We start from the raw sequence: 27,812 nt of genomic DNA, 5'->3' as shown, positions 1-27,812 counted from the left end.
AATGCTGGAGATGGACACAGCAATCCCAGGCTGGTGGTAGGAAAGGATTGGATTCTGGGAATGCTGGAGATGGACACAGCAATCCCAGGCTGGTGGTAGGAAAGGATTGGATTCTGGGAATGCTGGAGATGGACACAACAATCCCAGGCTGCTGGTGGGGAGGGATTGGGTTTTGGGAGTGATGGAGATGGACACAGCAATCCCAGGATCCTGGTGGGGAGGATTTGGCCTTGCTGGGGCCATGGGAAGGTGTCAGTGCCGGGTGGATTTTGGGAATCCCCTCTGACCCCCTCCTGCAGAGCAGGGCTGGGAGCGGGGGCTGCTCCCCCAAACTTTGGGAAGCCGTGGGATCACTGTGGAGCCCCGGGATCTCTGGGATGATCCCCAACACACCCGGGGTGGGGACAATCCCTCTGGGATCTCCCACAGAGCGGGATCCACCCCGGAGCACCCAGCTGGGGAGCCCAGGGATGCTTTTGGGAATCCTGGCGAGGCAAAACCCCGGGCTGTCCTGGCAGGGCTCTCCTTCCTCTCCTCGTCCTCGTTTGCCCAGGCCTAATTCGTAAATCAGCAGGCAGGAGTAATTTCCCCAGGAGAGCGTTTAGACGGGAGATTGGATGAGTAATTTACTGGGAACATTAAGGACGGCACCGGATAACTTATTTATGAGAACTTTTTGACAGATCTGCCACTCAATAATTTATGCTGCGCAGCGTCTGCTCAGGGTCACCAGTAAATAATTCACTGATCATAAACTGGGGGAGGTTTTATGGCACTCTGGGTTATCTCATGGTGGATTTGGGGTTGGGAAGATGAGCCTGGTGATGCCCCGGGATCCCTGGATTTTGTGTGTGTGAGGGGAGGGGCTGTGCCAGGATGTGTTTGGGTCCTGCCAGGACCTGGGAGGTGGCAGCTCTGGTGGCCTCTGGGAGGAAGTGGCATCGCTTGTGACATCCCTGCCTCGTGTCCTGCACTTCCTATCCCAGAGGGGCTGTTTTTTTTGGGGACAACCTTGGCTTTCCCTGGATGGGGACACTGAGGCACCAGAGCACAAACAGGGGCTCACCGTTGCCATGGGGACGATCCCAGTGGGATGGCAGTGCCAGGGGACTCGGACCCTGCTGAGAGCTCATCCCCCGGCTCGGTGGCCTTGTCCCTGGTCACCAGGTGGACGGTGACCACCAGCACCAGCAGCGGCCCCAGGATGGCGGCCACGAGGTAGCCCTTGAGCTCACAGTAGTGTCCCCACCCCCCGCACGTCCCCGGCCCCCCTCTGCCCTCGGGGGGCTGCCCCCAATCCGTGGCCTGCCTTGTGGGGTCTCCAGCCCGTGGCTCGGTCACCCCTCGGGGTGTGGTGGTGCTGCCACCGTGTCCTGTGACGGTGCTGCCACCGTGTCCTGCGGTGTCACCGGGCCTGGAGGGGTCACCTGTGGGCACAGGGGGAGGTGTGACACGGGGACAGGGGGGTTTGGGGGGCGGGGGATTGGCCCACACATTTGGGGGGTGGGTGGGTGCCACTGGGACAGGGAGCAGGGGGTGAAGACACCCCCCCCCCAGGGTTTGGGAGCCACCAGGGCTGGGTGTGGTGGGTGCAGGGGGTTCAGGGGGTGCAGTGGGTACAGGAGGTGCAGTGGATGCAGGGGGTGCAGTGGGTGCAGGGGGTGCAGTGGGTACAGGGGGTGCAGGGGGTCCAATGGGTGCAGGGGGTGTGGTGGGTGCAGGGGGTGCAGTGGGTTCAGTGGATGCAGGGGATACAGGGGGTGCAGTGGATACAGGGGGTCCAGTGGATACAGGGGGTGCAGTGGGTGCAGGGGGTGCAGAGGGTGCAGGGGGTGTGGTGGGTGCAGTGGATGCAGGGGATTCAGGGGGTGCAGGGGGTACAGGGAGTGCAGTGGGTACAGAGGGTGCAGGGGGTTCAGGGGGTGCAGGGGGTACAGAGAGGGTGCAGTGGGTACAGGGGGTGCAGGGGGTCCAATGGGTGCAGGGGGTGTGGTGGGTGCAGGGGGTGCAGTGGGTTCAGTGGATGCAGGGGATACAGGGGGTGCAGTGGATACAGGGGGTCCAGTGGATACAGGGGGTGCAGTGGGTGCAGGGGGTGCAGAGGGTACAGTGGGTGCAGTGGGTGTAGTGGGTGCAGGGGGTGCAGAGGGTGCAGGGGGTGTGGTGGGTGCAGTGGATGCAGGGGATTCAGGGGGTGCAGGGGGTACAGGGGGTGCAGTGGGTACAGAGGGTGCAGAGGGTGCAGGGGGTTCAGGGGGTGCAGGGGGTACAGAGAGGGTGCAGTGGGTACAGAGGGTTCAGGGGGTCCAATGGGTGCAGGGGGTGCAGTGGGTGCAGGGGGTGCAGGGGATCCAATGGGTGCAGTGGGTGCAGAGGGTTCAGGGGGTGCAGTGGGTGCAGTGGGTGCAGAGGGTGCAGGGGGTGCAGTGGGTGCAGACGGTTCAGGGGGTCCAATGGGTACAGGGGGTGCAGTGGGTGCAGGGGGTGTGGTGGGTGCAGCAGACACCGAAAGAGGAAGGGGAATTACTCCACTACCCACACACCCATCCCAGACTCTTCCCCGTGGTCAGGGGGGGAAATTCCATGGAATGGGTGGGTTTGGGGCTGGGGGGGCTCACGCAGTGGCAGCTCAACCCCACGGGGACACCAAACCCGAGCCCCCCGTCCCTGCTGCCCCACCTTTGGACTCACCACGAACCCACAGACGGTAGTGGAGGGTCTTTGGGGCGGTGGGGTCAGACGAGGTGTCCACAACCACCTCGTAGCTCCCGCTGTCCTCCAGCCTCAGCCCTCGGATCTCCAGGGAGAGGTTGTTGGGGTGGATGAGGAGCCGCTCGCGGAAGCCGGGCAGGAAATCCACGGAGAACTTCTTCTCGCCGGGCTTGGCCTCGGCCATGTGGGTCCCCCGGGTCCTCCAGGTGACGCGGGCGATGTCCCCGAAGGCGGGACGCAGGGCTGGGAAGGACAAGGACCGTCCCTGCAGCCCCCTCAGCACCGGGACATCGCCTCCTGCAAGGCACCGGGGGTGGGGGGACCCCGGCGTTGTGAGGGAGAGGGTGGTCTCCACCTCCTCCCCCACCCGAAGCATCCCTAGGGACGGGCGCTGGAGCTGCCAGGATGCCCCGACCCCCCTTCCCTGGCATCCCCCCGTGCCCCGGGGGCATCCTCACCCCCGGCTGCCACCAGCAAACCGCAGAGCAGCGCGGCCCCGGCTCCGATCATGTCCCCTCCTCGTGTGGGGCCGTGTGAGCGCTGCAGCCCCCAACCCAGCGGGGCGGGACCCCCCCTCGGGAGCGGCGGCAGCGCTGGCGGGCAGGGATTGCCCAAGGCTGGCACTCGGGAAGCAGCACATGGATGCCCGTGGGCCGGGGGAAGTGGTGACGGGGCGGTGGGACGGGCTTCGTGGAGGAAGCGGCGGTGGGTGGGTGGGTGGCGGATTGCAGGACTCAGGACTCAGGACTCTGTCCCGGGACAGGCGGGAGGGGAAGGAGCAGCTCCCGCTTCCCCGGGATCTCGTGCGGGTGATGGATGAGCCCCTGGAGGCGCTGGGAGGCCGGGAATAAATCCATTTGGCGGGGGGGGGAATGGGCAGAGCCGGGGCGGGGGATCCTTTTCCCATCGCAGCCGGCTGGGAACAGGCGCTCGGCTGCACCCCCGGGCCAAGAGGATTTGAGCCGGGAAGAGGCTCGGTGACTCCACAAGACGCCGCTTTCCCCCTGGATGCAGCCCCTGCCCGGCTCCATCCCGGCCGGTGCTTCCCGGAGGGATTTGGGAGCAGCGCGCGGGGCTCGGCTCCCGGAGCCGGACGGGTTTTGGGGGGCCCGGGGACCCCCCCAGGGCCGAACCCATCCGAGCGCGGTCTAATGCTGCCACCTCCCGGGCTGGGAGAGGATCCGGCTTTAAAAAAATTCCTGGATTTTCCTCCCGGCCCTGCCTGGAAGCGCGGGGATGAGGCTGCGGGCGCGTTGAACCGGGAAAGCGTTTAAAAAGCTGCCCTTCCGCCCAACGAGGGGGGCACCCCGGGGGTCCCCCACGGGACCCTTCCCGCAGCATCGCCCGCCCCGCGTTCCCAAGCCCCGGAGCCGGGAAAACACATTTCCAAAGCCATCCCGAGCCCCGGCGGCGGCTCTGAGGGCGCAAAACCCCCCAAAACCCTCCGTCCCCCTCCTCGTCTGCGCGTCTCCGGGGGCCAAATTTCGCTGGAAGGGGCGAGGAAGCGCGGATGATGCGCTGAATAAAAACACCCTCCGCAATGCGGTGCTTCGGGTGCGCGGCGTCTTCCTCCTTCCTCCTCAACGCGGGTCGGGAGACGCGGGAAGTGTTTCCCTTTCCTTCCCTTGCCTTTTTTCCTCTCCGCGCTCCCCGGGGCAGAGCTTTTTTTGCAGCCCCGGGGAAGGTTCCCCTTGATGTAAATTGTTCTCTACGTGTTGAATGGAGCCGCGGACAAAAGCTCGAATTAAATCGGCTCAGCCCCTTCTCCCGGAGCCGAGGGGGGTTTTTTCCAGCCTCACAAAAAAAGCTGCTTTTTTTTTTTTTTTTTCTTCCCTTTGTCGCCTTAATTAGTTTTTCGCGAAGGGGGGGGAGGAAAGAGGGGCCGTGGGAGCCGGAGCCTCCCCACGTCACTGCCGGGGCACCGCGTGGGGAGGGAGGGAAAGCCGGGGAGCTCCTCCGGCCGCCTCTGTCCGGGAGGGAAGGATCGGGCCGTGCCTCGGTTTCCCTCACCGATGGGGTTGAAACCCCCTGGGGATGGAGCAGGGACCCCTCGGCATCCTCGGGGACACACCTGAGCGCTCCATCCTGCGGAAATCCCGCTCCGGCTCATCCCATCCCTCCCCTCTCCTCTCCCAGTGCCTTATTCCCACTTTTTTTTTTGGCTGGGAACTGCCCCTTTCGTCCCCCCTCCAAACAGAACCAGGGCCTTGCTCAGTGACCCCCCCGGTCCCCAACTCGTCCCTCGCGTCACTCAGTGCCCAGACGGGGTTTTCCAAGCCACCAGCGGGACCTGGAATGGCTCAGAGCCTCCCGGGAATGGCTCAGAGCCGGCCGGGAATGGCTGGGAGTCAGCCGGGAATGGCTGGGAGCCGGCCAGGAATGGCTCGGAGCAGCCCGGGAATGGCTCGGAGCAGCCCGGGAATGGCTGGGAGCTTCCCGGGAATGGCTGGGAGCCGGCCGGGAATGGCTGGGAGCCGGCCGGGAATGGCTGGGAGCCTCCCGGGAATGGCTCGGAGCCGGCCGGGAATGGCTCAGAGCCGGCCGGGAATATCTGGGAGCCGCCGGGGAAGGCAATGAGCTTACCATAAGGTGATTAGTGGCGCGGCTCCAAGGGCGGGAGCAGACGGCGGGACTGATCGGATTTGGGGACCGCTGACCCCGGCGCCTCTTGCTCTCTTCCAGCGACCCCCTGGATATCCCGGGAAAAGCTGCCGGAGCGCGGGAGAACCACCCTGGGGCCGAGCTCGTGAATATCTGCCCAAAGGGGTGTCTGGGCCGGATAAAGGAGCGACAAAACCCGGCGGCGCCGCTCCCAGATAACACCGATGCTCCTTCCCCACGGAAGCCATCCCGGATTTATTTACAGATCGGGAGCTGAGATATTCGGGAGAGGGAATAAACCTCTCCCTGGCGCTTCCCTCAGGGAGCCTGAGAGCGGTTCGGGAAGTGTTTTCAGTTCCTCCTTCTCACCTCTCCCTAACGACCCACCACCGGGGTTATTTTCTCCGAGATGTATATTTGTTATCCAAGGCTGATGGAAAGGAAATCCCGTTTTCCACAGGCAGAGGAAGCTCTGACGAAGCTCTCACTCATCACCCTCCCCCCTTTGCTTCCCACAGATCCAGCAGAGCACCTTTTCCTAGAAATGCGACGTTTCCTTAAAAAAAACCCGGCAGGTTTTCACAACAATTCATGGGTAACGCCCCGATTTCAGCGATGCTCTCGGTGCTGAGGATTTTTGACCCCCCCAAAATGCTCCCACGCTTCCCTTGGGCTCAGCAGAGGGAGGAGGTGAGGAGAAGGGAGAACCTGCCCTCTGTCCCGGGGAAAGGTGGAAATTCGGGGGGAGATGAAGGCAGGATCAGTCCGGTTGTGAATCCATCTGCTGGGAGACCCCTGACCGGGCTCCCCAGCTCCCTGACCCCGCACCACGGGGGTTTTTGGGCTGGCAACTGCCCCCCGTGGGTCCGATCCTGCCGCCGGGGGTCCGAGGACACGTCCCCGAGTCCCCGGAGCAGCTTCTCCTCCCCGAAGGAGCCGCAAAAGGCAAAGCAAAAAGCCCCAAACCCACCCTCCTCCTCGGGTCAGTAAAATTAATTCCCTCGCAGGTTTTTGGGCTGCCCACCCCGGAGCCCGACCCGTCCTTCCCCCCCTGGGGGGCACGGGGGGTACCCGGGTACCCCCTCCCTCCCCAGCGCCCACCCCCAGGGAGGGGCGGCCCCGGGGGGGGAGGGTCACAGCGAGGGCTGAGATCACGCAGAGGAGGAAGAGGAGGAGGAGGAGGAGGGAGTGAAGGGCAGGAGGGGAGGAAGTCGCCGCCGGGCACTCGCCGCGGGGGAGTTTCGCACCTCTCGGGGCTGCCGGGGACCTGGCGCGGGGGATGCTCCGGTGCGGGGGTCCCCGGTGCCCCCCGGCGCTGCTGCTGCTGCTGCTGGTGGTCGTGGCCAGCGGCCGAGGTGAGGAGGGGGCTCCCCCGGGGGGGGCCGGGGACTCGTTGGGGCTGGGGGAGGCTGGAGGGGGCGAGTCCCGCGGCGGGACAAAGGGAGGGGATGAGGGGATGCGGGTGCCAGGGAAAAGCTGGCACCGAGGGGCTGCTCAGCCCGGGCGGGGCCGGGGGGTCACGGCCTGGGGGGTAAGGGGTGTCCCTGGGGAGGTGGAGAGGGGCCGGGTGGGTTTTTGGGGCTTTTCCTCAGTTCTCCGCACCTCCCGGGGCTGCCGGGACCTGGCGCGGGGGATGCTCCGGTGCGGGGGTCCCCGGTGCCCCCCCAGCGCTGGTGGTGGTCGTGGCCAGCGGCCGAGGTGAGGAGGGGGCTCCCCCGGGGGGGTCTGGGGGCTCGTTGGGGCCGGGGGTGTGCGGGGGAGGCCGGAGGGGGCGAGAGGACAAAGGGGGGGATGAGGGAATGCGGGTGCCAGGGAAAAGCTGGCACCGAGGGGCTGCTCAGCCCGGGCGGGGCCGCGGGGTCACGGCCTGGGGGGTAAGGGGGGTCCCTGGGGAGGTGGAGAGAGGCCGGGTGGGTTTTTGGGGGGCTTTTCCTCAGTTGTCCGCACCCCCCCCTGCCCAGGGCCGGCTCTCACGCGGGGGGCAGTTCCCCCTTCCCCGGGCAGCGTTTTGGGCACGGGGGGGGGGGGTTTGACCGAAAGTAGCCACTTCCTGGCTCAACAATGCCCGTGGCCGTGACCTTTCCCGCGCCCAGAAACGCGGCTTTCCCAGGTCAAATCCCTCTGCCGGACAAACGCAGCAGCTTTCCCCCCCGGTTCCAGGGGAGCTGCTGGCGGCCGAGGGTCTTCTTCCCAAAAAAGAGCAATTTGTGTGCGGGGGGAGCCGGGAAAAGCCCGGGTTTGGGGTCCGGCTCGGCCCTGGAGCATCTTCTGGCTGCAGCTCGGTCTGTTCGGGCTGAGGGGAGAGCTCAGGGGGCTGCGGCTTCCTCAGGAGGGGCAGCTCCGATCCCTGCCCTGGGTGAGAAGCAACAGGAGCAGAAGGAACGGCTGAAGTTGTGCCAGGGAGGGTTAGGCTGGATTTTAGGAGGGTGTTTGGGCTCCCCAGGGCAGCGGGCACGGCCCCAAAGCTGCCAGAGCTGCAGGAGGGGGACAGGGTGGGATCCTTGGGGTGTCTGTGCAGGGCCAGGGGTTGGACTGGGCAATCCCTGTGGGTTGTTCCCACTCAGGACGTCCCACGATTCCGTGATCTCTGTGCCTCCCCATCACGACACCCTTCTCTGGGAGACCAGGAGAGCATCCCCTCCCTCTCTCCTTCCCTCCCCCTTCCCCCGCTGCTGCAGGGCCGGGGGGGTTCTGAGCTGCACCGGGCGGGGGTTTGAGCGCCCGGAGCAGCTCGAACTGCGGCAACCGCGGGCTCAGCTGAGCTGCAAAACGTCCCCCCAGGTGGTGCTGTGGTTAAACCCGGGCTCTGCTGAGCCCGCCCGGCCCCCGCCGCGGTTAAGCCGGGCTCTGCTGCAGCGCCAGCCCCGCGGCTCGCACGCACAACTTCCCCTCCTCCTCCTCCTCCTCCTCCTCCTGTCCCTTGTTCCCTGGGAGCAGAGCCCGACCCCCCTCCCCGGGCTCCCCCTTCCCATCAGGGAATTCCAGAGCCAGAAGGTCCCCCCTGAGCCTCCTTTTCTCCGGGATGAGCCCCCCCCGCCCCTCAATTCCAGCAGCCTGGACAAGAGCATTAAAACCCTCTCCCAGAGATAATCCCCGCCTTCCGCGGGAAATTTGGGACGTGAAGCAGCGGGAATTGCCCCTTTCCAAGAGCTGCGGGTTCCAGGTGATGAGCAGTCCCTGCTCCCGTTTCCCCAGGGGAGGATTTTGGTGCCTTTTCCTCGCTCCAGCCTCTCGTATCCCTGATCTCCAGGAGTGCCCTGGAGAGGACGGGGGTCCTTTGCTTGGCAAACACCAGGCTTGGAGCTGGAGCTGCCTGGAGCCTCCAAAGCAAAGGAAAACTGCCCTGGGAGCAGGTGGAGCTGTGGGATGGGTGGGATGTGCAGCCAGGGCTGTGCCAGGTCCCCCCCAGATGCCCCCAGGAAGCGGCGAGGCCCCGACTGCCCTCGGCCCTCCGGATGTCCCCGGGGTTTGGGGGGTGTTTTGTGTCACCTCCACCACAGCCCTCGACATCCGGGGCTGCTCTGAGAAGGGGGTGAGAGCAGCAAGAGGAGAGAAATGGTCCAGAGGGCGAAATTATCCCGGGATGGGGGTGGGACACGAGGAGGGAGTGGAATCTCTGGGGTGGAGATGGGACACGAGGGGCTGTGCTGGGGGTCTGGACCATGGGTGGGCTCTGGGGCCGTGTCCCCCCGTGGCCACAGAGCATCTCTGGGCTCACAGTCTCACCTGGGGCTCATCCCCCTCTGCCTCAGGAGCCCGGGAGTGCCGCGAACGAGCCGTGTCCAGCGCTGGAATGTTGGAGCTGCGGCCGGAGAGGCACCAGCAGGGGTGGACAGAGGTGCACTGGAGAGTGGACAGGAGTGCGGGACCACGGGAACGGATCCTGACGGCCCGGAGAGATGGAAGTGTCTCCTACACCAGGGGTTCTTTTCCTGGGAGAGCCGTTTTCCAGCCGGAGACCCTGTCCCTGAGGATCTCCCCGGTCAGGAGGGAGGACAGTGGGGTCTATAAGATCGAGTTCGAGGATCCATCGGGAGCTGTCGCCGTCCTGTCCTTCTGTGTGCGGGTGTGGGGTGAGCAGCCGGGTCCCCATTGCCCTGTCCCTCTGTCCCTCTCTCCCCCATCATCCCTGTCCCTCTGTCCCCCTGTCCCCCATCATCCCTGTCCCCCTGTCCCCCATCATCCCTGTCCCCCTGTCCCTCTGTCCCCCTGTCCCCCTGTCCCCCTGTCCCTCTGTCCCTCTGTCCTCTGGTCGCTCTGTCCCCTCGTCCCCCCATCATCTCTGTCCCCCCGTCCCTCTGTCCCCCCGTCCCTCTGTCCCCCTGTCCCTCTGTCCCCTGGTCCCTCTGTCCCCTCATCCTCCAATCACCTCTGTCCCCCTGTCCCTCTGTCCCCACGTCCCTCTGTCCCCCTGTCCCCCCGTCCCTCTGTCCCCCTGTCCCCCCATCACCCCTGTCCCTCTGTCCCCCTGTCCCTCTGTCCCCCCAACACCCCTGTCCCTCTGTCCCTCTGTCCTCCTTTCCCTCTGTCCCCCTGTCCCTCTGTCCCCTCATCCCTCTGTTCCCCTGTCCCTCTGTCCCCCTGTCCCTCTGTCCCCCTGCCCCCCCATCATCCCTGTCCCTCTGTCCCCCCATCATCCCTGTCCCTCTGTCCCCCCATCACCCCTGTCCCTCTATCTCTGTCCCCCTGTCCCCCTGTCCCCCTGTCCCTCTGTCCCCCTGTCCCCCATCCCCTCTCACCCCCCTGTCCCCTCTCACCCCCCTGTCCCCCCAGATCCCATTCCCTGGCCGGAGCTGCAGGCACAGACCCTTCACCGGGAGCAGGGCTGGTGCAACATCTCCCTGTCCTGCTCCGTTCCCGCTCCTGGAAGCGTCTCCTACAGCTGGAATTGCAGCGGGGATCCCTCGGGAGCCCCCCCGGGGCACCACAACCAGCCGCGGCTGCTGCAGCGGGTCCCTGTGGACGCCGATCCCACCCTCTGCCTCTGCAACGCGAGCAACCCCGTGAGCTGGGGCGTGGCCAGCGCCGACATCGCCGGCATCTGTCGCCGCTCAGGTGATGGTTTTCCCCCTGGAAATTCCCCCTCGGAGCCGGGAGGGGACCCCACGTGCGTCAGCCAGTCCCAAGAATCCCAGATCTCAGAGGTCACGAGAAAAAAAAAACCCCAAACAAACGTATTTTCAATGCACAGGAGCACTAGGGAAAAAAAAAAATCAGCGCTCAAAAGCACTAGAAAAGAAAATAAAATAGCATAAATATATAAATATATATAAATATATACTTATTTATGTATTTTGGTTTTATATAAAAGGCAAATGTGTTAATTTAGAGAGTTGTAGAACCATGGGATGGTTTGGGATGGAGGGACCTTAAAGCTCCCCCAGTGCCACCCCCTGCCATGGGTGGGGACACCTCCCTCTATCCCAGGCTGCTCCAACCTGGCCTTGGACATTCCCAGGGGATGGAGCACCTACAGTTTATCTGGGAAACCTCTGCCAGGCCCTTCCCAACCCTCCCAGGGAAGGATTTATTCCCAATATCCCAACGAAACCTGTTCTTTGTCAGCGTGAACCATTCCCTTGTCCCGTCACTCCGGGGTGACCCTTCCTTGGCCGGGGAGGGGGTTTTGGGCTGGATGATCCCCAGAGGTCCCTCCCAACCCCAACTCTTCTGGGCTTCTGTGGTTCCCCCCCAGACCTTTCCCACCTCATCCTGTGGCCTGCAGTGGCCTCGGCCGTGGCACTGCCCCTGTTCCTGCTCGTTGTCACCTGCTGCTGGTGGAGGAAGCGAAGGAAGAAAACCCCAGAAGGTTTGGGTTTGTCCTTGGGTGCAGGAGTTGGTGGGATGGGCAGCTGGGAGGGGGGGTTTGGGTGCCTCTCCACCCTTCTCCTGCCTCCAGTCGTGTTCCTCATGCTTTTCCCGGGATTCTCCTGCCCCTGGGGCTGATGTGGGATGAAGGACGGGGTGTTGTCACCCCCCCTGCCCAGGGCAGAAGCCTTTGCCCATCCCTGCTGCCCATCCCTGCTGGGTGAAGCACCCCAGGAAGCCAAACCTGGAGCCTTTGGGATCCAGGGGGCAATTTCCACTCGGGAATATCCAGTTTATCCCGAGCTGCCGAGCAAATCAAACCTCCCAGTTGCCCAGGGACCTTTTTCTCCCCCTGCTTTGCTTTGCTTTGCTTTGCTCTGTTTTACTTTGTGTTACTTTGCTTTGCTTTGCTCGAGGGCCGGACCCCCCCCCCCCAAATCCAGGGATTCTGATGTCTCCCACTGACCCTCCAAAGCCCCCCCCGGACACGTGGAGGAGCCCCTGACCATCTACGAGGAGGTGGGAAGAGACAAAAGCAGCCAAGACCCTGTGAGTGCTGGGGGTGTCCCTGGGTGTCCCTTCCCACACAGAATCCCGGGATAATCCAGGTGGGAAGAGACCAAACCAGCCAAGACCCCCTGAGTGCTGGGGGTGTCCCTTCCCACACAGAATCCCAGGATAATTCAGGTGGGAAGAGACAAAAGCAGTCAAGACCCTGTGAGTGCTGGGGGTGTCCCTGGGTGTGTCCCCTTCCCACACAGAATCCTGGGATAATTCAGGTGGGAAAAGCCCTCCAAGAGCATCCAGTCCCCCCCCTGTGCCCCATTCCCACCTTGTCCCCCCAGTGCCACATCCAGTCCTTCCCTGGGCACCCCCAGGGCTGGGCAACCCCCCCTTCCCTGGGCAGCCCCTTCCAAGGCCTGACCACCCTTTCCATGGGGAAATTCCTCCTCATATCCAACCCCACACTGCCTGAGGGAACATTCCCTATTTGGGATTGTTGCTCACCCCGAGCTGAGCCTTTGAACCATCTCTGGCTGTTTGGGGGTATTTTTGTTTTAATTATATTGGGTTTTTCCCTCCCCCAGGATGGGACCCTTGAGCCCCCCCAGGCCCCCAACACCGTGTACGCCGTGGTCTGCCCCCCAAAACAGGTAGGGTCACCCCTGGGGTCACTATATGTATTTTAAAAAATAAAAATAAGGCAAAAAATAAAATAAATATTAAAAAATATTTTAAATAAAAATAGAATAAAAAAAATCCCGAGCCCCGACCAGGTTTAATCCCAGAAAATAAACATAAAAATAAAAATAATTTCAAAAATAAATGACCCCCCAGACCCCCCCCCCCCTCCGGGGGGGTCTGGAGCTGCCCCCGTGCACACCCCAGGCTGGATCTGCTTCTCCCAGCTGCCAAATCCTCTCTTTTACCCCCAAAACTCGCTTTTCTTCCCCCCTCCCAGCAGGAGGAACCCCGGTGCCAGCGTTGCCCCGGGAGCTGCACCCTCTACTCCGTGGTGCAGCCGGGCAGGAGGGTGAGATTGTCCCGGTTCCCCCCCGACCCCCCCGTGCTGACCCCGACCCCGTGTCCCCCTCGGGCGTTTGGGGTCACCCTCCCACTCCCACCCTCCCCAACTCTCCCCCACAGCCTCCTTCCCTCCGGAGGAAGAGGTTGGACCCCGCCCTGGTCTCCACCGCCTTCTTGGAGGTACCGGATGATCCTTGAGGGAATTTCCAAAGGTTTTTTTTGGGAGTCTCCACGTGCTGAATCCCTGAATTCCCTGCAGGATCTGGGCGGTCTGAGGCCCTGGAGCCCCTCCTTGTGCGCCCCACACCCGACCCCTGCCGCTCTCCACCTCCCCTGATTCCCCGGCGAGGGAATTCCCTCCCCTCTGCAGCTGGTTTTTCCCGGAGCACCTGGAAATTCCAGCGCCCCTCAGGGGTTTCCTTGGGATGGAAACGGCCAGAAACACTTTTTTTTTGGGAAGGATCCCACCCCCCCCCCCAGCGGCGGTTTGGAGGTTTGGAGGGAAGACTTTGGGATGGAAAACTTGTCTCCAAACCGCGGGGATGGATCAGGGGGTGGGATCTCCTGACGGGTTTGGGAATTGGTTTTCAGGAGCAAACACGAGCTGAGCTGCACGAGGGGGTTGTGCTGCTTGTTTCATTACCTTAATTGGCCCTCTATAGCCCCAAAAGGCACCCCGGGCACGGGGAGGAGGCAGGAATTGTCTCGGGACAGACACCCCAATAATCTGCCATTGGATCCCCTGGCTCGGGGCTGGGATTAAACTGGGTCAAGGCTCAAGGTTCTTTTATTTTATTTTTATTTTTTTTTTAATCTTTATTTTTTTTTATTATTTTTAAAATATATATCTATTATTTTTTTATTTTTGAAATTACTTTTGGTTTTATTTTAATTTTCTGGGATTGAACCGGGTCAAGGCTCGAGCTTTTTAATTTTATTTTTATTTTATATTTTTTTAATATTTATTTTATTTTTGCCTTATTTTTATTTTTAAAAATATGTATATTTTATTTTTTATTTTTTAAAATACATGTAATTTTTTATTTTTAAAATACATATATTTTATTTTTTATTTTTGAAATTATTTTTATTTTAATTTTTTAATACTTGTTTTATTTTTTGCCTTATTTTTATTTTTTAAAATACGTATATTTTATTTTTAATTTTTTTAATACATATATTTTATTTTTTATTTTTAAATACATATATTTTATTTTTCTATTTTTGAAATTATTTTAATTTTTATTCTATTTTATTTTATTTTTAAAATACGCATATTTTATTTTTAGTTTTTTTAAAATGCATATTTTATTTTTATTTTTTTAAACACGCATATTTTATTTTTTATCCTTTAAATACGCATATTTTATTTTTTATTTTTTTAAATACGTATTTTTTATCTTTTAAAATACATATATTTTATTTTTTTTTTAAATGCATATATTTTATTTTTAATTTCTTAAAGACATATATTTTATTTTTATTTTTTAAACACATATATTTTATTTTTTATTTTTTTAACACTTATATTTTATTTTTTTAATTTGTTTTTGAAATTACTTTTATTTTCATTTTGATTTGCCGGGACTGAACTGGGTCAGTGCCCAGCGGGTGCCGCCGTCGGGCTTTGTTTGGGAAGAGCCGCGGCCGTTTTACCCCCCGCGGGTCCCGAACATCCCGAACAAAGGCCCCGGGTGTGTCCGGCAGGAAGGAATCCCAGGAAGGAATCCCGCTGGAATTCAAATCCCGCCTTTTCCCGGTGGTGGGAGGGAGGTGGAGGCAGCGCGTGGAGTGTTGGTGACTCATCCCATGGAATTCCGGGATAACCGAGGCTGGAAAACACCTCCGGGGTCATCCTGACCCGTCCTGACCTTGTCCCCCCACCCAGGGCACTCAGTGCCACTTCCAGGCCTTCCCTGGGCACCCCCAAGGTGTCCCTGGCATCTCCCTGGGCACCCCCAAAGTGTCCTGTCACCTCCAAACTGTTCCTGTCACCTCCCTGGGCACCCCCAAGGTGTCCCTGTCACCTCCAAGGTGTCCCTGTCACCTCCCTGGGCACCCCCAAGGTGGCACCTCCCCGGGCAGCCCCTTCCGAGGCCTCACCGCCCTTTCCATGGGGAAATTCCCCCTCAATTCCCAACCTGCCCCTCCCCTGGTGCCACCCAGAGCTCAGACATGGGCACTGAGACCACCCTGGGTGGGAAATGGGAACCCTGGGGGGTCTCTGTGCCACCCTAAAGGACAGAGGAGACCCTTGGGGTTGGCACAGGGACCACTCTGGGTGTTCAGGGGGGGAAATGGGAACTCTGGGGGGTCTCTGGGCCACCCTAAAGGGCAGAGGAGACCCCCAGGGTTGGCACAGGGACCACCCTGGGTGTTTGGGGTGGGAAATGGGAACCCTGGAGGGGTCTCTGGGCCACCCTAAAGGGCAGAGGAGACCCTCGGGGTTGGCACAGGGACCACCCTGGGCATGCAGGGGGGGAAATGGGAACCCTGGGGGGTCTCTGTGCCACCCTAAAGGGCAGAGGAGACCCCCAGGGTTGGCACAGGGACCACCCTGGGTGTTTGGGGTGGGAAATGGGAACTCTGGGGGGGTCTCTGGGCCACCCTAAAGGGCAGAGGAGACCCCCAGGGTTGGCACAGGGACCACCCTGGGTGTTTGGGGTGGGAAATGGGAACCCTGGGGGGTCTCTGGGCCACCCTAAAGGGCAGAGGAGACCCCTGGGGTCTGTGTCCCATTCACCCTCGGGATGGTTTTGGGGTGGCCGTGGTGGGGATCCCTGAGGTCCTGTGGGGTTCAGGTCCTGCTGCCTGTTCCCGGGGGTCCCGCGAGGCGGCATCAGCGCCCCAAAATCCGGGGTTTCTCAGGGTTTCTCAGGGTTTCTTAGGGTTTCTCAGGGTTTCTCAGGGTTTCTCAAGGCCAGGGCGGGTGATTTCCCGCCGAGTCCGGAAGGGGAACTTGTTAATCAAGGGTGTTAATCAAGGGCCCTGACGCTCCTTTCCTGCCCGGCCCCGGCTTTGGGGACGGTGGCAGGGGGGGCTGCAGGCTCGGGTTGAAGGGGGGGATTCCTCAGTGAGCAGCTACCCAGCCCAGGGGGGGGTTCCCACCCCTGGGTTTGGGGGAAAAACCCCAAGAAAACGGGGTAAAGAAGATGGCGCTGGGGCTCCTCGTGGACCTGGACCTCCTCTTCCTCCTCTTCCTCCTCTTCGTCCCTCGAGGTACGGCGGCGGGATGAGGGGCTGGTGGGGTTGGGTTTGGGGACAGTGGGGGACCCTGGGGACGTGCTGGGGTGAATCCTCCCCGTCCCCCACTTTCTCTCCCCCCTGGCTCTTCCCATCCGGGCGCTGCTCCCGAGGTGTGACCCCCCCCGCTCCATTCCTGTGGGACCCCTTGGCTCCCTTCCCATGGGATCCCCTGGTTCCCTTCCCACAGGACCCCCTGGCCCCCTTCCCATGGGACCCCCTGGTTCCCTTCCCACAGGACCCCCTGGCCCCCTTCCCATGGGACCCCCTGGTTCCCTTCCCACAGGACCCCTTGACTCCCTTCCCACAGGACCCCCTGGCTTCCTTCCCACGGGACCCCCTTGACTCCCTTCCCATGGGACCCCCTCGGATCCCTTCCCACAGGACCCCCTGGCCCCCTTCCCATGGGACCCTCTGGTTCCCTTCCCATGGGACCCCCCAGCCACCACCACGCTCCGGGGTGGCCTGGAGAGGATCCAGGTGTAACGGGTTTAACTGGTTCCATTCCCCAATGCAACTGGTGTAACTGGTTTAACTGGTTCCATCCCCCAATGGAACTGGTGTAACTGGTTTAACTGGTTCCATTCCCCAATGGAACTGGTGTAACTGGTTTAACTTGTTCCATTCTACAACAGAACTGGTGTAACTGGTTTAACTGGTTCCATTCCCCAGAGGAACTGGTTCAGCCGGTTTATTTCTCTAACACAACAGGTTTAACTGCTGTAACTGGTTTAACTGGTTTATCCAACAGAGCCCCTCCCAGTGACAGTCTGGGGGGGAAAGAGGGACGGAGTCTGAGATTCCCCCTCGGATTCCACCCCCCCCCCCTCCACGGGAGAAGCGAGTGACCCCCTTTTGCTCCCGAATTCCCGATTTCCCGATTTCCCGACGCCTTCGGCGCCGTCCGCGACAAACAGGATTTCCACCCTGGGGAAGGTTTGTTTGGCTTGGCTTTCGCTTTTATTAGTTTCCGTTTTGGGAACGGAACCAGTTAAACCAGTTACACCAGTTCCACTGGGGAATGGAACCAGTTAAACCAGTTACACCACTTCCATTGGGGAATGGAACCAGTTAAACCAGTTACACCAGTTCCACTGGGGAATGAAACCAGTTAAACCAGTTACAGCAGTTCCATTGGGGAATGGAACCAGTTAAACCAGTTACAGCAGTTCCATTGGGGAATGGAACCAGTTAAACCAGTTACAGCAGTTCCATTGGGGAATGGAACCAGTTAAACCAGTTACACCAGTTCCATTGGGGAATGGAACCAGTTAAACCAGTTACACCACTTCCATTGGGGAATGGAACCAGTTAAACCAGTTACACCAGTTCCACTGGGGAATGGAACCAGTTAAACCAGTTCCACCAGTTCCTCTGGGGAGTTAAACCCGTCCCACCAGTCCCACCATCCCACTGGGAACGGAGGCGGCCTGGGAGGAGCTCCAGCAGCCCCAGTCCTGGCCAGGCAGCCCCAATCCTGTCCCTGGCAGCCCTGGCACAGTGTGGTGCCCACTGTGGGGTCTGTCAGGGGGTCCTGTCCCAGCAGCTCCAATCCTGTCCCTGGCAGCCCTGGCACAGTGCAGTGCCCACCGTAATGGGGTCTGTGGGGGGGTCCATCAGCCCCAATCCTGTCCCAGCAGCCCCAATCCTGTCCCTGGCAGCCCTGGCACAGTGTGGTGCCCACTGTGGGGTCTGTCAGGGGGTCCTGTCCCAGCAGCTCCAATCCTGTCCCTGGCAGCCCTGGCACAGTGCAGTGCCCACCGTAATGGGGTCTGTGGGGGGGTCCATCAGCCCCAATCCTGTCCCAGCAGCCCCAATCCTGTCCCTGGCAGCCCTGGCACAGTGTGGTGCCCACTGTGGGGTCTGTGGGGGGGTCCATCAGCCCCAATCCTGTCCCCCCAGCCCTGGCACAGTGTGGTGCCCACTGTGGGGTCCATCAGCCCCAATCCTGTCCCTGGCAGCCCTGGCACAGTGTGGTGCCCACTGTGAGGTCTGTGGGGGGGTCCATCAGCCCCAATTCTGTCCCCCCAGCCCTGGCACAGTGTGGTGCCTACTGTGGGGTCCATCAGCCCCAATCCTGTCCCCCCCAGCCCTGGCACAGTGTGGTGCCCACTGTGGGGTCCATCAGCCCCAATCCTGTTCCTCCCCAGCCCTGGTACAGTGTGGTGCCCACTGTGGGGTCCATCAGCCCCAATCCTGTCCCTGGCAGCCCTGGCACAGTGTGGTGCCCACTGTGGGGTCTGTGGGGGGGTCCATCAGCCCCAATCCTCTCCCCCCCAGCCCTGGCACAGTGTGGTGCCTACTGTGGGGTCCATCAGCCCCAATCCTGTCCCTGGCAGCCCTGGCACAGTGTGGTGCCCACTGTGGGGTCCATCAGCCCCAATCCTGTCCCTGGCAGCCCTGGCACAGTGTGGTGCCCACAGTGGGGTCTGTGGGGGGGTCCATCAGCCCCAATCCTGTCCCCCCAGCCCTGGCACAGTGTGGTGCCCACAGCGGGGTCTGTGGGGGGGTCCATCAGCCCCAACCCTGTCCCTGGCAGCCCTGGCACAGTGCGGTGCCCACCGTGCCACCGTGGTGGGGGCCGTCGGGGGGTCCGTGTGCCTCAGCCCCAGCCCCGAGCACGGCCACGGGAGCTACTCCCGGATCCACTGGAGGCTGAACGAGAGCAGGAAGTTGGCGAGCTGGGACCCCCAGCAGAAGGTGCAGTACCCCCCCAGTGCCCGCAGGGACCGCCTGGAGCTCCTGGGCAACTTCTCGCTGAGGATCAGCCGCCTGCAGAAGGGAGACAGCGGCGAGTACCAGCTGTACCTGGAGGATGCCACGGGCAGGGAGGACAAGGACAGGGTCACCCTGAGGGTGTACGGTGAGCTGGGGGGACCAGGGGATCAGAGGATCATGGAATCGTGGAATTATAGAGTCATGGAATTATAGAATCATAGAATTATAGAATTATGGGATCGGGGAATCATAGAATTATAGAATTATGGAATTATGGAATCATAGAATCATAGAATCAAAGAATCAATCATAGAATCATAGAATTATAGAATCACAGAATCCCAGGATCAGCTGGGTTGGGAAGGGACCTCCCAGATCGTCCAGTCCAACCCTGGATCCAACCCCGCCGTGGTTCCCAGCCCGTGGCACTGATGCCACGTCCAGTCTGGGCTTAAACACCTCCAGGGATGGAGAATCCACCCCCTCCCTGGGCAGCCCATCCCAAGGGCTGAGCACCCTCTCTGCAAAGAAATTCTTCCTGATGTCCCACCCAACCCTGCCCTGGCACAGCTTCAGCCCCAGCCCTCTTGTCTTGCCTGGGAGAAGAGACCAACCCCCCCCGGCTCCCCCCTCCTGTCAGGGAGTTGTGCAGAGTGGGGAGGTCTCCCCTGAGCCTCCTCCTCTCCAGGCTGAGCCCCCCCAGCTCCCTCAGCCTCTCCTCACGGGAATTGTGCTCCAGTCCCTTCCCCAGCCTCGCTGCTCTTCCCTGGCCCTGCTCCAGCCCCTCCATGTCCTTCCTGAGCTGAGGGCCCAGAGCTGGACACAGCACTCGGGGTGAGGCCTCCCAGGGGCACAATCCCTGCCCTGCTCCTGATCCCGAGCCAGGCCAGGATCCATCGGCCCTCTTGTCCCCCTGGGCACACTCTGGCTCCTGTTCAGCTTCCTGTCCATCCCAAATCCCAGCTCCCTCAGCCTCTCCTCACGGGAATTGTGCTCCAGTCCCTTCCCCAGCCTCGTTGCCCTTCTCTGGCCCTGCTCCAGCCCCTCCATGTCCTTCCTGAGCTGAGGGTCCAGGGCTGTCCCAGGGGTGACCGTGACAATCCCGCTGCCCCTCCCTCCCAGACGTGGTCCCGAAGCCCACGGTGACGGTCACGGTGACCCAGGACGATGACCAGCAGTGCAATGCCACCCTGGAGTGCTCCGTGGGGCTCCAGGAGGTGACCTACGAGTGGGTCCCCCCCCGGCAGGTCCTGCTGGAGGCCGGGGGGGGCCCCGTCCAGAAGGTCTCCTTCAACCCCTCGGAAGGGACCTACGTGTGCAGGGTCAGCAATCCCGCCTCCTCCAACAGCGCCTCGCTGACCTACAGGCACCCCTGCTCCTGGACGGGTAAGGGGGGACACAGTGCAGGGGTGGGGGGGCTCTGGGGCGGCTTTGGAGGGTCCCCAGAGCAGCTTTGGGGACCCCGAGGAGGGCAGGTCACAGAATCGCTGAGGTTGGGAGGGAACTCCAAGGTCCTGTGACCCGTCCCCACCTTGTCACCCTTCCCTGGACACCTCCGGGGCTGGGGACTCCCCCACCTCCCTGGGCAGCTCCTTCCAAGGCCTGGCCACCCCTTCCAGGAGGAGATTCCTGCTGATGCCCCCCCTGAGCCTCCCCTGGCACAGCTCGAGGCCGTTTCCCCTCCTCCTGTCGCTGGTTGTGTGGGAGAAGAGTCTGACCCGGGTCAGGAGCTGTGGGGCCCTTTCCCCCCGGCACCGTGGGCTGGTGTGGGGCAGGAGTGATCCCAGGGAGGGATTCAGGGACTGGGATCACTCCAGAGCCCTCCCCCTGCCCCTGATCTCCCTCTGCCTCCAGTTGAATCCTCCACTGATGCCTCCTCCTGCACGGCCACGGGCGGGCTGCTGGTCCTGGGCCACCTCCTCCTCCTCTTCCTCCACCTCGCTCTGGCTTGAGGACCCTGCAAGTTCACCTCTGTCCTCAGCTCCTCACCCCCCCAGCATCGGGATGAGGCTCCCCTGGGAGCAGAGGGGTTGTGGTGGTGGCTCAGGGAACGATTCCAACCGCATTCCTCAATCCCCGGGAAATCCTCCTCTCCCTCTCCCTCACCCCGAGGTCGGTGGGGCCACCGAGTCTGAGCCTTTCCCGGGGATTTTGGGCATCCTGCATTTTTCCAGGACCATCTCCAGGGGGCAGAGCCGGGGTGGTGACACCTCTGCGTGTCCTCCCTGCTTTGAGGACCTTCACAAACACCTGTTTACACATTAAATACTTACCTGAACACCACATTTTTAGGTGTCTTTTCCAGATTCTTCCCCTTTGGGCTGGGAGATCCCACAGCTCAGGGACTTGGGGAATGATGGAGAAAGGTGTGTTTACCCCCCCCCCCAGCACCTTTGTTGGGGACAGAGACCCTTCCCCTCTGTCCCCCAGGGGAGGTTCCAGCCCTGGATGGTGGGACACGGGTCCTTTGGGGTGGGGAGATGTTTTGGGAGTGATGGAGGTGCTCCCTCAGCCTGCCAGGAGAAATGGGGACCTTTCCTGGGTCACCACAGCCCCGGGACACTTTTCCCCTGCCAGCTCCAACCAACCAGCCCAAGGAAGGGGGACAGGCAGGAGTTTTATCTCCGTAAATCCCAGATTCCAGAGCCGTCTTTAAGCAAAGATTTTGAAGGCCACAATCAGCAAAGGGTCACCAGGGACCTCTCCAGCTCCTTTGAAATGGGGGGAAGGGCTTTTGCCTTCGGGCTTCTTCCAGTTTCGTTGCTTTCCCCGGTTTTTTTTGGAGGTGGCAGCAGCAGGAATTCACGCTCGTGGTTGGGAAAGACCTCTGAGGCCACCGAGGCCAAGCTGGGACTCGTCCCCACCTCGTCCCCCAGCCCAGAGCCACGTCCAGCCCTTCCCTGGGCGCTCCAGGGCTGGTTTAAAATGACATTTTAATGTCATTGGGGGCAGCAAAGGCTGAACTCACGTCCCGCTGCTCTTCAGGGAAGTGGAGCTCAGAGCCTTCCACGAGTTTTGCCGTCAGCAGATCATCTCTGACGGTAAAAGGTGCGCCTGAAACCACCCGAAAACACCAGCCCGCGTCCCGTGAGGCCCCTCCTCCCGCCCCGAGGGCTTCTGACTCAGCCACTTCCCAACAATCAGAGGGGGAAGGACCCGGCAAAGCTCTTCCCGTGGAAAAAAGGGGATGAGCGAGAGCAGGTCGAGGGGACTCAGACCTGGGAAACGCGATGGAGGTTCCTCCTGGAGGCTGGAATATCAGCCCTGGGGTGGGAAAGGCAGGGAATATGGTGCTGGGGACAGGGACAGTCCAGAGGGGCAGGGATGGGGCTGGAATATCAGCCCTGGGGTGGGAAAGGCAGGGAAAAAGATGCTGGGGACAGGGACGGTCCAGAGGGGCAGGGATGGAGCTGGAATATCAGCTCTGGGGTGGGAAAAGCAGGAAAACGGTGCGGGGGACAGGGACAGTCCAGGATGGGGATGGAGCTGGAATATCAGCCTCAGGATGGGAAAAGCAGGGAATATGGTGCTGGGGACGGGGATGGTCCTGCTGGGTGGGAATGGGGCTGGAATATCAGCCCTGGGGTGGGAAAAGCAGGGAAACGGTGTTGGGGACAGGGATGGTCCTGCTGGGTGGGAATGGGGCTGGAATATCAGCCCTGGGGTGGGAAAAGCAGGAAAACGGTGTTGGGGACAGGGATGGTCCAGAGGGGCGGGGATGGGGCTGGAATATCAGCCCTGGGGTGGGAAAGGCAGGGAATATGGTGCTGGGGACAGGGATGGTCCTGCTGGGTGGGAATGGGGCTGGAATATCAGCCCTGGGGTGGGAAAAGCAGGGAATATGGTGCTGGGGACAGGGATGGTCCTGCTGGGTGGGAATGGGGCTGGAATATCAGCCCTGGGGTGGGAAAAGCAGGAAAACGGTGCTGGGGACAGGGATGGTCCAGAGGGGCGGGGATGGGGCTGGAATATCAACCCTGGGGTGGGAAAGGCAGGGAATATGGTGCTGGGAACAGGAACGGTCCAGGATGGGGATGGGGCTGGAATATCAGCCCTGGGGTTGGAAAAGCAGGGAAAACAGTGCTGGGGACAGGGACAGTCCAGAGGGGTGGGAATGGGGCTGGAATATCAGCCTCAGGATGAGAAAAGCAGGGAATATGGTGCTGGGGACAGGGACAGTCCTGCTGGGTGGGAATGGGGCTGGAATATCAGCCCTGGGGTGGGAAAGGCAGGGAAACGGTGCTGGGGACAGGGATGGTCCAGAGGGGCAGGGATGGGGCTGGAGGCATCTGGGTGGGCACCGGGGTGGGCACCGGGGCAGCATTTGGGGGTGGGCAGCACCTCCCCTCCCGCTCCCTTTGGGATCCTCCCGGAGCTTCCAGCGCCGGGAATTCTGCAATAAATAACAAGAAATGATTCCCTCACGGGTTATTTCCTCTTCTTTCGGGGGTCGGGGCGAGGAGGCTCCGCTGCAAACCCGACTCCACGCTCCGCTTCCTCCCCTCCCGCGGGTCCCCGGGGCCGCTTCTGCCGAATATTTTGAATATTTTCCGATCGAGAAATGAAAGGCAAAGCAAAAAAAAAAAAAAAAAGAAAAGAAAAAAAAGGAGCCGCGTTCAGCCCCCAAACAGGAAACTCCTGGCCCGCAAAACCGGCGCTGATTCGAGGGCACCTGTTCCTGCGAGGAGCTGATTTTTAACCCCCGAGCCGATTTTTAACCCCAGAGCAGCAGAAAGCTCCGGGGCTCCCAACATGAGCTGCTCGTCGCTGCTGCTGCTGCTGCTCCGGCTGCTCCTCGCCCTCGGGGCTGCCTGGGGTGAGTGAATTTGCCTCTCCAAAAAACGCTCACTTTGGGTTATTTTTGGGGGTATTTATTTATTTATTTATTTATTTTAATGCTCAGTTTAGATTATTTTTTATTTATTTATTTTTCATTTATTTATTTATTTATTTATTTATTTATTTATTTTGTTACGTTCGGTTTGGGTTATTTGGGGGCATTTTTTTTGTAATGCTCAGTTTGCATTATTTGAGATTTTTTTTTTTTGTAATGCTCAGTTTGGGTTATTTAGGGGGATTTTTTTTTTTTTAATGCTCGGTTTGGGTTATTTGGGGGTATTTATTTATTTTTTTTTTAATGCTCAGTTTGGATTATTTAGGAGGATTTTTTTTTTTAATGCTCAGTTTGGATTTTTTGGGAGTGAGGATTTTTTTGTAATGTTCACTTTGGATTATTTGGGGGTATTTATTTTTTTTTTGTAATGCTCAGTTTGGATTATTCGGGAGTATTTTTTGTATAATGCTCAGTTTGGATTATTTGAGTTTTTTTGTTTTTTTTTTTTTTTTTTGTAATGTTCAGTTTGGGTTATTTGGGGGTATTTTTTGTGTACTGTTCAATTTGGATTATTTGAGGGGATATATTTTTTTTAATGCTCAGTTTGGATTATTTGAGTTTTGTTTTATTTTTTAATGCTCAATTTGGATTATTTGGATGTGGGTTTTTTTGTAATGTTCAATTTGGGTTATTTAGGGGGGTGGGGTTTTTTTAATGATCAGTTTGAGTTATTTGGGAGCATTTTTTATAATGCTCAGTTTTCATTATTTGGGAGTATTTTTTGTGTAATGGTCAGTTTGGATTATTTGGGGGAGTATTTTTTATAATGCTCAATTTGGATTATTTCAGGGTATTTATTTTTTTTTTTGCAATTCTCCCTTTGGGTTATTTGGGAGTATTTTTTATAATGCTCAGTTTTCATTATTTGAGTTTTTTTTTTTTCTTTTTGTAATGATCAGTTTGGATTATTTGGGAGTATTTTTTTTTTAATGCTCAGTTTGGATTATTTGAGTATTTTTTTTTTTTTCGTAATGCTCACTTTGGATTATTTGGGGGAGTATTTTTTTTTTCTGCCTAATTTGGATTATTTGGGGGTATCATTTCCATCCCTCCCTCCCCCTCCAGCTGATCCCCCCCTCGCTCCTGGGCCCAGAGGGTTTTTTTTTCTGATGTAAAAGCTGATGTAAAAAGGGGCTTTTCCATCTGCCAATTCACCAGGAGCCCAAAAAAACTCCTCTGGCTGAGGCAAAACCAGCTCCCAGCACCCCCCAGCACCCTGAGCTTCCCACCAAACCTCCCAGCAGGACATTCCTGAGGCTCCCTGTGGATGATCCCATGGGATAATGGCCGTGCCCACATTCCTGCTTCATTTTGGGGAGATAAACCCCCCCCGGGGTGGCTCAAACTGGGGTTTGGAAGGGGCAAAAGTGGGTGATGGGGTGATGGGGTGGTCAGGGGGGGAGTTTTGCTCTGTTGCTGCAGCAGGACAGGTGGGTTTGGGGTTCTCTGACCCCCCCAGACCCGTTTTGGGGTAATTCCCCCTCTTTTCTTTCCCATCCCTGTGGAAAAAGGGTGGTAGGAAAGGTGGGGGTGGCACCGTGGGGTCCCTTTCCCACCTCCTTCTCCCACACTTTTTCCTGCCCCCTGAACCCAGGGGATCATCCCTGTGGATGATCCCATGGGATAATGGCCGTGCCCACATTCCTGCTTCATTTTGGGGGGATAAACCCCCCCCGGGGTGGCTCAAATTGGGGTTTGGAAGGGGCAAAAGTGGGTGATGGGGTGGTGGGGTGGTGATGGGGGGAGTGTTTGCTCTGTTGCTGCAGCAGGACAGGTGGGTTTGGGGTCCTCTGGGCCCCCCCAGACCCGTTTTGGGGTAATTCCCCCTCTTTTCTTTTCCATTCCCATGGAAAAAGGGCGGTAGGAAAGGTGGGGGTGGCACCGTGGGGTCCCTTCCGTGCTCCCACCGAGGTGGCACCTCCTCCTCCTCCTCCTCCTCCTCCTCCTCCTCCTCCCACGCTTTTTCCTGCCCCAAAAAACCCCCAAGCTGTTTGTTTGCCCCGGGATGGAGGCAAATCTGAGTCACTGGACTGGAAGGAAACGCAGCAAAGGGTTTGGGGGAGAAAACCCTCCCCTGGAAATTTGGTGGGGGGGAGTTGAAACCCTCCTGAAACTTCCCCCCCCCCCGGGACCCCCCTCGGCCAGGAGAGGGACAGGAGGAGGTTTGGAGCTGACCCTGCTCCCGGGTGGCTGCACTTTAGGGAATCCCAGGATGATTTTGGGTTGGAAAAGACCTCCAGGGTCATCCAGTTCAGCCTGTGCCCCATCCCCACCTTGGCACTCAGTGCCACATCCAGTCCTTCCCTGGGCACCTCCAGGGCTGGGGGCACTCCCCCACCTCCCTGGGCAGCCCCTGCCAAGGCCTGAACACCCTTTCCCGGGGGAAATTCCTCCTGAAAAGCAATTCTTTGTTTTGTGGCCTTCCAGGACCTGAAGGGGCCCCGAGGAATGTGGGGAGAGACTTTGGACAAGGGTCTGGAGTGGCAGGACAAGGAGGGTGGGTTCAGAGCGACAGAGAGGAGGTTTGGGTGGATGTTGGGAAGGAATCCTTCCCTGGGAGGGTGGGGAGGGCCAGGCACGGGTTATCCCGTGGATCCCTCATCCCTGGGAGTGTCCAAGGCCGGGTTGGAGCGACCTGGGGCAGCGGGAGGGGTCCCTGCCCGTGGTGGAATGAGACGATCTTTGGTGTCCCCTGTCCCACCCAAACCCTCCCGAGCTGCTGTGGAGTCGATGCAAATCAGGCTCTGGGAAGGGGAGGGCGGGGAGGAAGAGGAGGGGGAGGAAGAGGAGGAGGAGGAGGAGGAGGAGGAGGCAGCGCTTCCTCTGCGGCTGCACCAAGCCCGTGACCCACATCCCTCCGGGTTCAGGGTGCGGGGCCGAGGGTGGGGGGTCTCTCCCTGGGTCCTGGGGGCCTGTGGGGTGGGCAAAGGGGGTGATGAACAAACATCCAGACTCGTGTTCCCACCCACCCCCCGGGGCAGGACAGGGGGGGAGACCCCAGAGCCTGGAAATGCAGATAAAGAACCTGTTACATCCTCAGCTGATTTATCTCCTGCAACCCCAGCCTGGGGATTGCCAGGGTGGGTCCAGTGATGTTTCTGGCTTTGATCCTTGAGGATTTTGGAGGATTCTTCCTCCAGAGTGGATCCAGTGACATTTCTGGCTTTGATCCTCAAGGATCCTGGAGGATTCTCCTTCCAGGGTGGGTCCAGTGACATTTCTGGCTTTGATCCTTGAGGATCCTGGAGGATTCTCCCTCCAGAGTGGATCCAGTGACGTTTCTGTCTTTGATCCTCGAGGATCCTGGAGGATTCTCCCTCCAGGGTGGGTCCAGTGACGTTTCTGTCTTTGATCCTTGAGGATTTTGGAGGATTCTCCCTCCAGAGTGGATCCAGTGACGTTTCTGTCTTTGATCCTTGAGGATCCTGGAGGATTCTCCCTCCAGAATGTATCCAGTGATGTTTCTGTCTTTGATCCTCGAGGATCCTGGAGGATTCTCCCTCCTCTGGATGGGGAGGGGGGTGGCTGGTGTGAGTCTCCCTCTGCCTCAGCCCTTCTCCCCCCTCTCCTCCCAGGAATGCACCCCGGGCAGAGCGAGACGGTGCCGGGCACTCTGGGGAAGGCAACGATCCTGAGGGTCCCCCCCAGGCTCCGGGAGCTCACCACGGAATTCAGGGAATCCTCCTGGAAGCGCTGGGGGTCGTTCCCGAAGAAGCAAGTCCTGGTCAAGTACTCGGGGGGCAACTGCACCAACCACTTCCAGGGGCAAATCCGCTTCCACGGGTCGGACTTTTCCCTGGAAATCCTCAACACCAGCCGGGGGGACGGGCAGCTCTACGAGTACGTCGTGAGCAAAGGGCCCGAGGAGGAGGTGCAGCAGATCCAGCTGAGGGTCTACGGTGAGAGGTTCTGCCCTGGGAGGACCAGGGGTGTCCCCCACTGTTTAATGGATTTCTTGGTGGTTTAGGTGAGGGGGTTGAGTCCAGCAGCAGGTGACACCGAGCTGGGGGGGGGTGTGGATCAGCTGGAGGGCAGGAGGGCTCTGCAGAGGGACCTGGGTGGGTTGGATCCAGGGGCTGATTCCAAGGGGATGAGGAATGAACCAAGAGGTTCGACCAGGCCAAGTGGGGGGTCCTGCACTTTGGCCACAACAACCCCCTGGGCTGGGGACAGAGGGGCTGGAGAGCAGCCAGGCAGGAAGGGAGCTGGGATTTGGGATGGGCAGGAAGCTGAACAGGAGCCAGAGTGTGCCCAGGGGGACAAGAGGGCCGATGGATCCCGGCCTGGCTCAGGAACAGGGTGGCAGCAG

General features: G+C 59.4%; 4 protein-coding genes across 8 annotated transcripts in view; 3 read left to right on the top strand and 1 right to left on the bottom strand.

Annotated features, from left to right (window-relative positions):
• Positions 1-617: 617 nt before the first annotated feature.
• On the bottom strand, positions 618-5,973 carry LOC116799786. Of its 4 annotated transcripts, none has more exons than XM_032713160.1 (4): positions 5,683-5,973; positions 5,296-5,586; positions 2,692-2,955; positions 618-1,427 (listed from the first exon to the last, which is right to left on the bottom strand). In XM_032713160.1, exons 3-4 carry the CDS (start codon positions 2,894-2,896, stop codon positions 1,063-1,065), a joined length of 570 nt encoding a protein of 189 aa, XP_032569051.1. In that variant the 5' UTR covers positions 2,897-2,955; positions 5,296-5,586; positions 5,683-5,973; the 3' UTR covers positions 618-1,062. The 4 variants fall into 4 exon arrangements, with proteins under 4 accessions (XP_032569051.1, XP_032569052.1, XP_032569050.1 ...); XM_032713161.1 differs by having other exon boundaries at positions 5,296-5,420; XM_032713159.1 differs by having other exon boundaries at positions 5,296-5,973.
• A 564-nt stretch (positions 5,974-6,537) lies between these two features.
• CD244 (CD244 molecule) lies at positions 6,538-12,980 on the top strand. The gene is made up of 8 exons (XM_032713156.1): positions 6,538-6,668; positions 9,066-9,386; positions 10,087-10,368; positions 11,009-11,122; positions 11,597-11,670; positions 12,210-12,275; positions 12,584-12,828; positions 12,908-12,980. Exons 1-8 carry the CDS (start codon positions 6,593-6,595, stop codon positions 12,921-12,923), a joined length of 1,194 nt encoding a protein of 397 aa, XP_032569047.1. The 5' UTR covers positions 6,538-6,592; the 3' UTR covers positions 12,924-12,980.
• A 2,614-nt stretch (positions 12,981-15,594) lies between these two features.
• The window catches only part of CD48 (CD48 molecule), a 20,597-nt gene continuing 8,379 nt past the window's right edge, over positions 15,595-27,812 (top strand). Inside the window, exons 1-4 of one of the 2 annotated variants that reach the window (XR_004361120.1) lie at positions 15,595-15,867; positions 18,431-18,754; positions 19,732-19,995; positions 20,464-20,825. Coding sequence is in view for 1 of the 2 variants with exons in the window: in XM_032713157.1 (XP_032569048.1) it covers positions 15,801-15,867; positions 18,431-18,754; positions 19,732-19,995; positions 20,464-20,561 (753 nt within the window). In the remaining variant the exon portion in view is untranslated. Of the gene's footprint in view, positions 15,868-18,430; positions 18,755-19,731; positions 19,996-20,463; positions 20,891-27,812 lie in introns of those variants that run through there. The other variant, XM_032713157.1, reaches the window with a different exon arrangement.
• The window catches only part of COPA (COPI coat complex subunit alpha), a 17,050-nt gene continuing 12,599 nt past the window's right edge, over positions 23,362-27,812 (top strand). Inside the window, exons 1-2 of the mRNA XM_032712857.1 lie at positions 23,362-23,425; positions 27,079-27,409. Of these exons, the coding sequence (XP_032568748.1) occupies positions 23,362-23,425; positions 27,079-27,409 (395 nt within the window). The remainder of the gene's footprint in view (positions 23,426-27,078; positions 27,410-27,812) is intronic.

The sequence above is a fragment of the Chiroxiphia lanceolata genome, chromosome 29 (genome assembly GCF_009829145.1).
Source record: "Chiroxiphia lanceolata isolate bChiLan1 chromosome 29, bChiLan1.pri, whole genome shotgun sequence".
Lineage (NCBI taxonomy): Eukaryota > Metazoa > Chordata > Aves > Passeriformes > Pipridae > Chiroxiphia > Chiroxiphia lanceolata.
This window is presented reverse-complemented; position numbering and strand designations above follow the sequence as displayed.

What these genes read in the sequence shown, in the direction of transcription:
- LOC116799786 (XM_032713158.1), bottom strand. Translation starts at nt 3,222, where the DNA reads ATGATCGGAGCCGGGGCCGCGCTGCTCTGCGGTTTGCTGGTGGCAGCC. An exon ending in TTTGCTGGTGGCAGCCGGGG is followed by an intron (nt 2,956 to 3,170) that starts GTGAGGATGCCC and finishes TGTCCTTCCCAG; the next exon opens with CCCTGCGTCCCGCCTTCGGG. An exon ending in CTACCGTCTGTGGGTTCGTG is followed by an intron (nt 1,428 to 2,691) that starts GTGAGTCCAAAG and finishes CTGTGCCCACAG; the next exon opens with GTGACCCCTCCAGGCCCGGT.
- CD244 (XM_032713156.1), top strand. Translation starts at nt 6,593, where the DNA reads ATGCTCCGGTGCGGGGGTCCCCGGTGCCCCCCGGCGCTGCTGCTGCTG. An exon ending in CTTCTGTGTGCGGGTGTGGG is followed by an intron (nt 9,387 to 10,086) that starts GTGAGCAGCCGG and finishes CTGTCCCCCCAG; the next exon opens with ATCCCATTCCCTGGCCGGAG. An exon ending in ACAAAAGCAGCCAAGACCCT is followed by an intron (nt 11,671 to 12,209) that starts GTGAGTGCTGGG and finishes TCCCTCCCCCAG; the next exon opens with GATGGGACCCTTGAGCCCCC.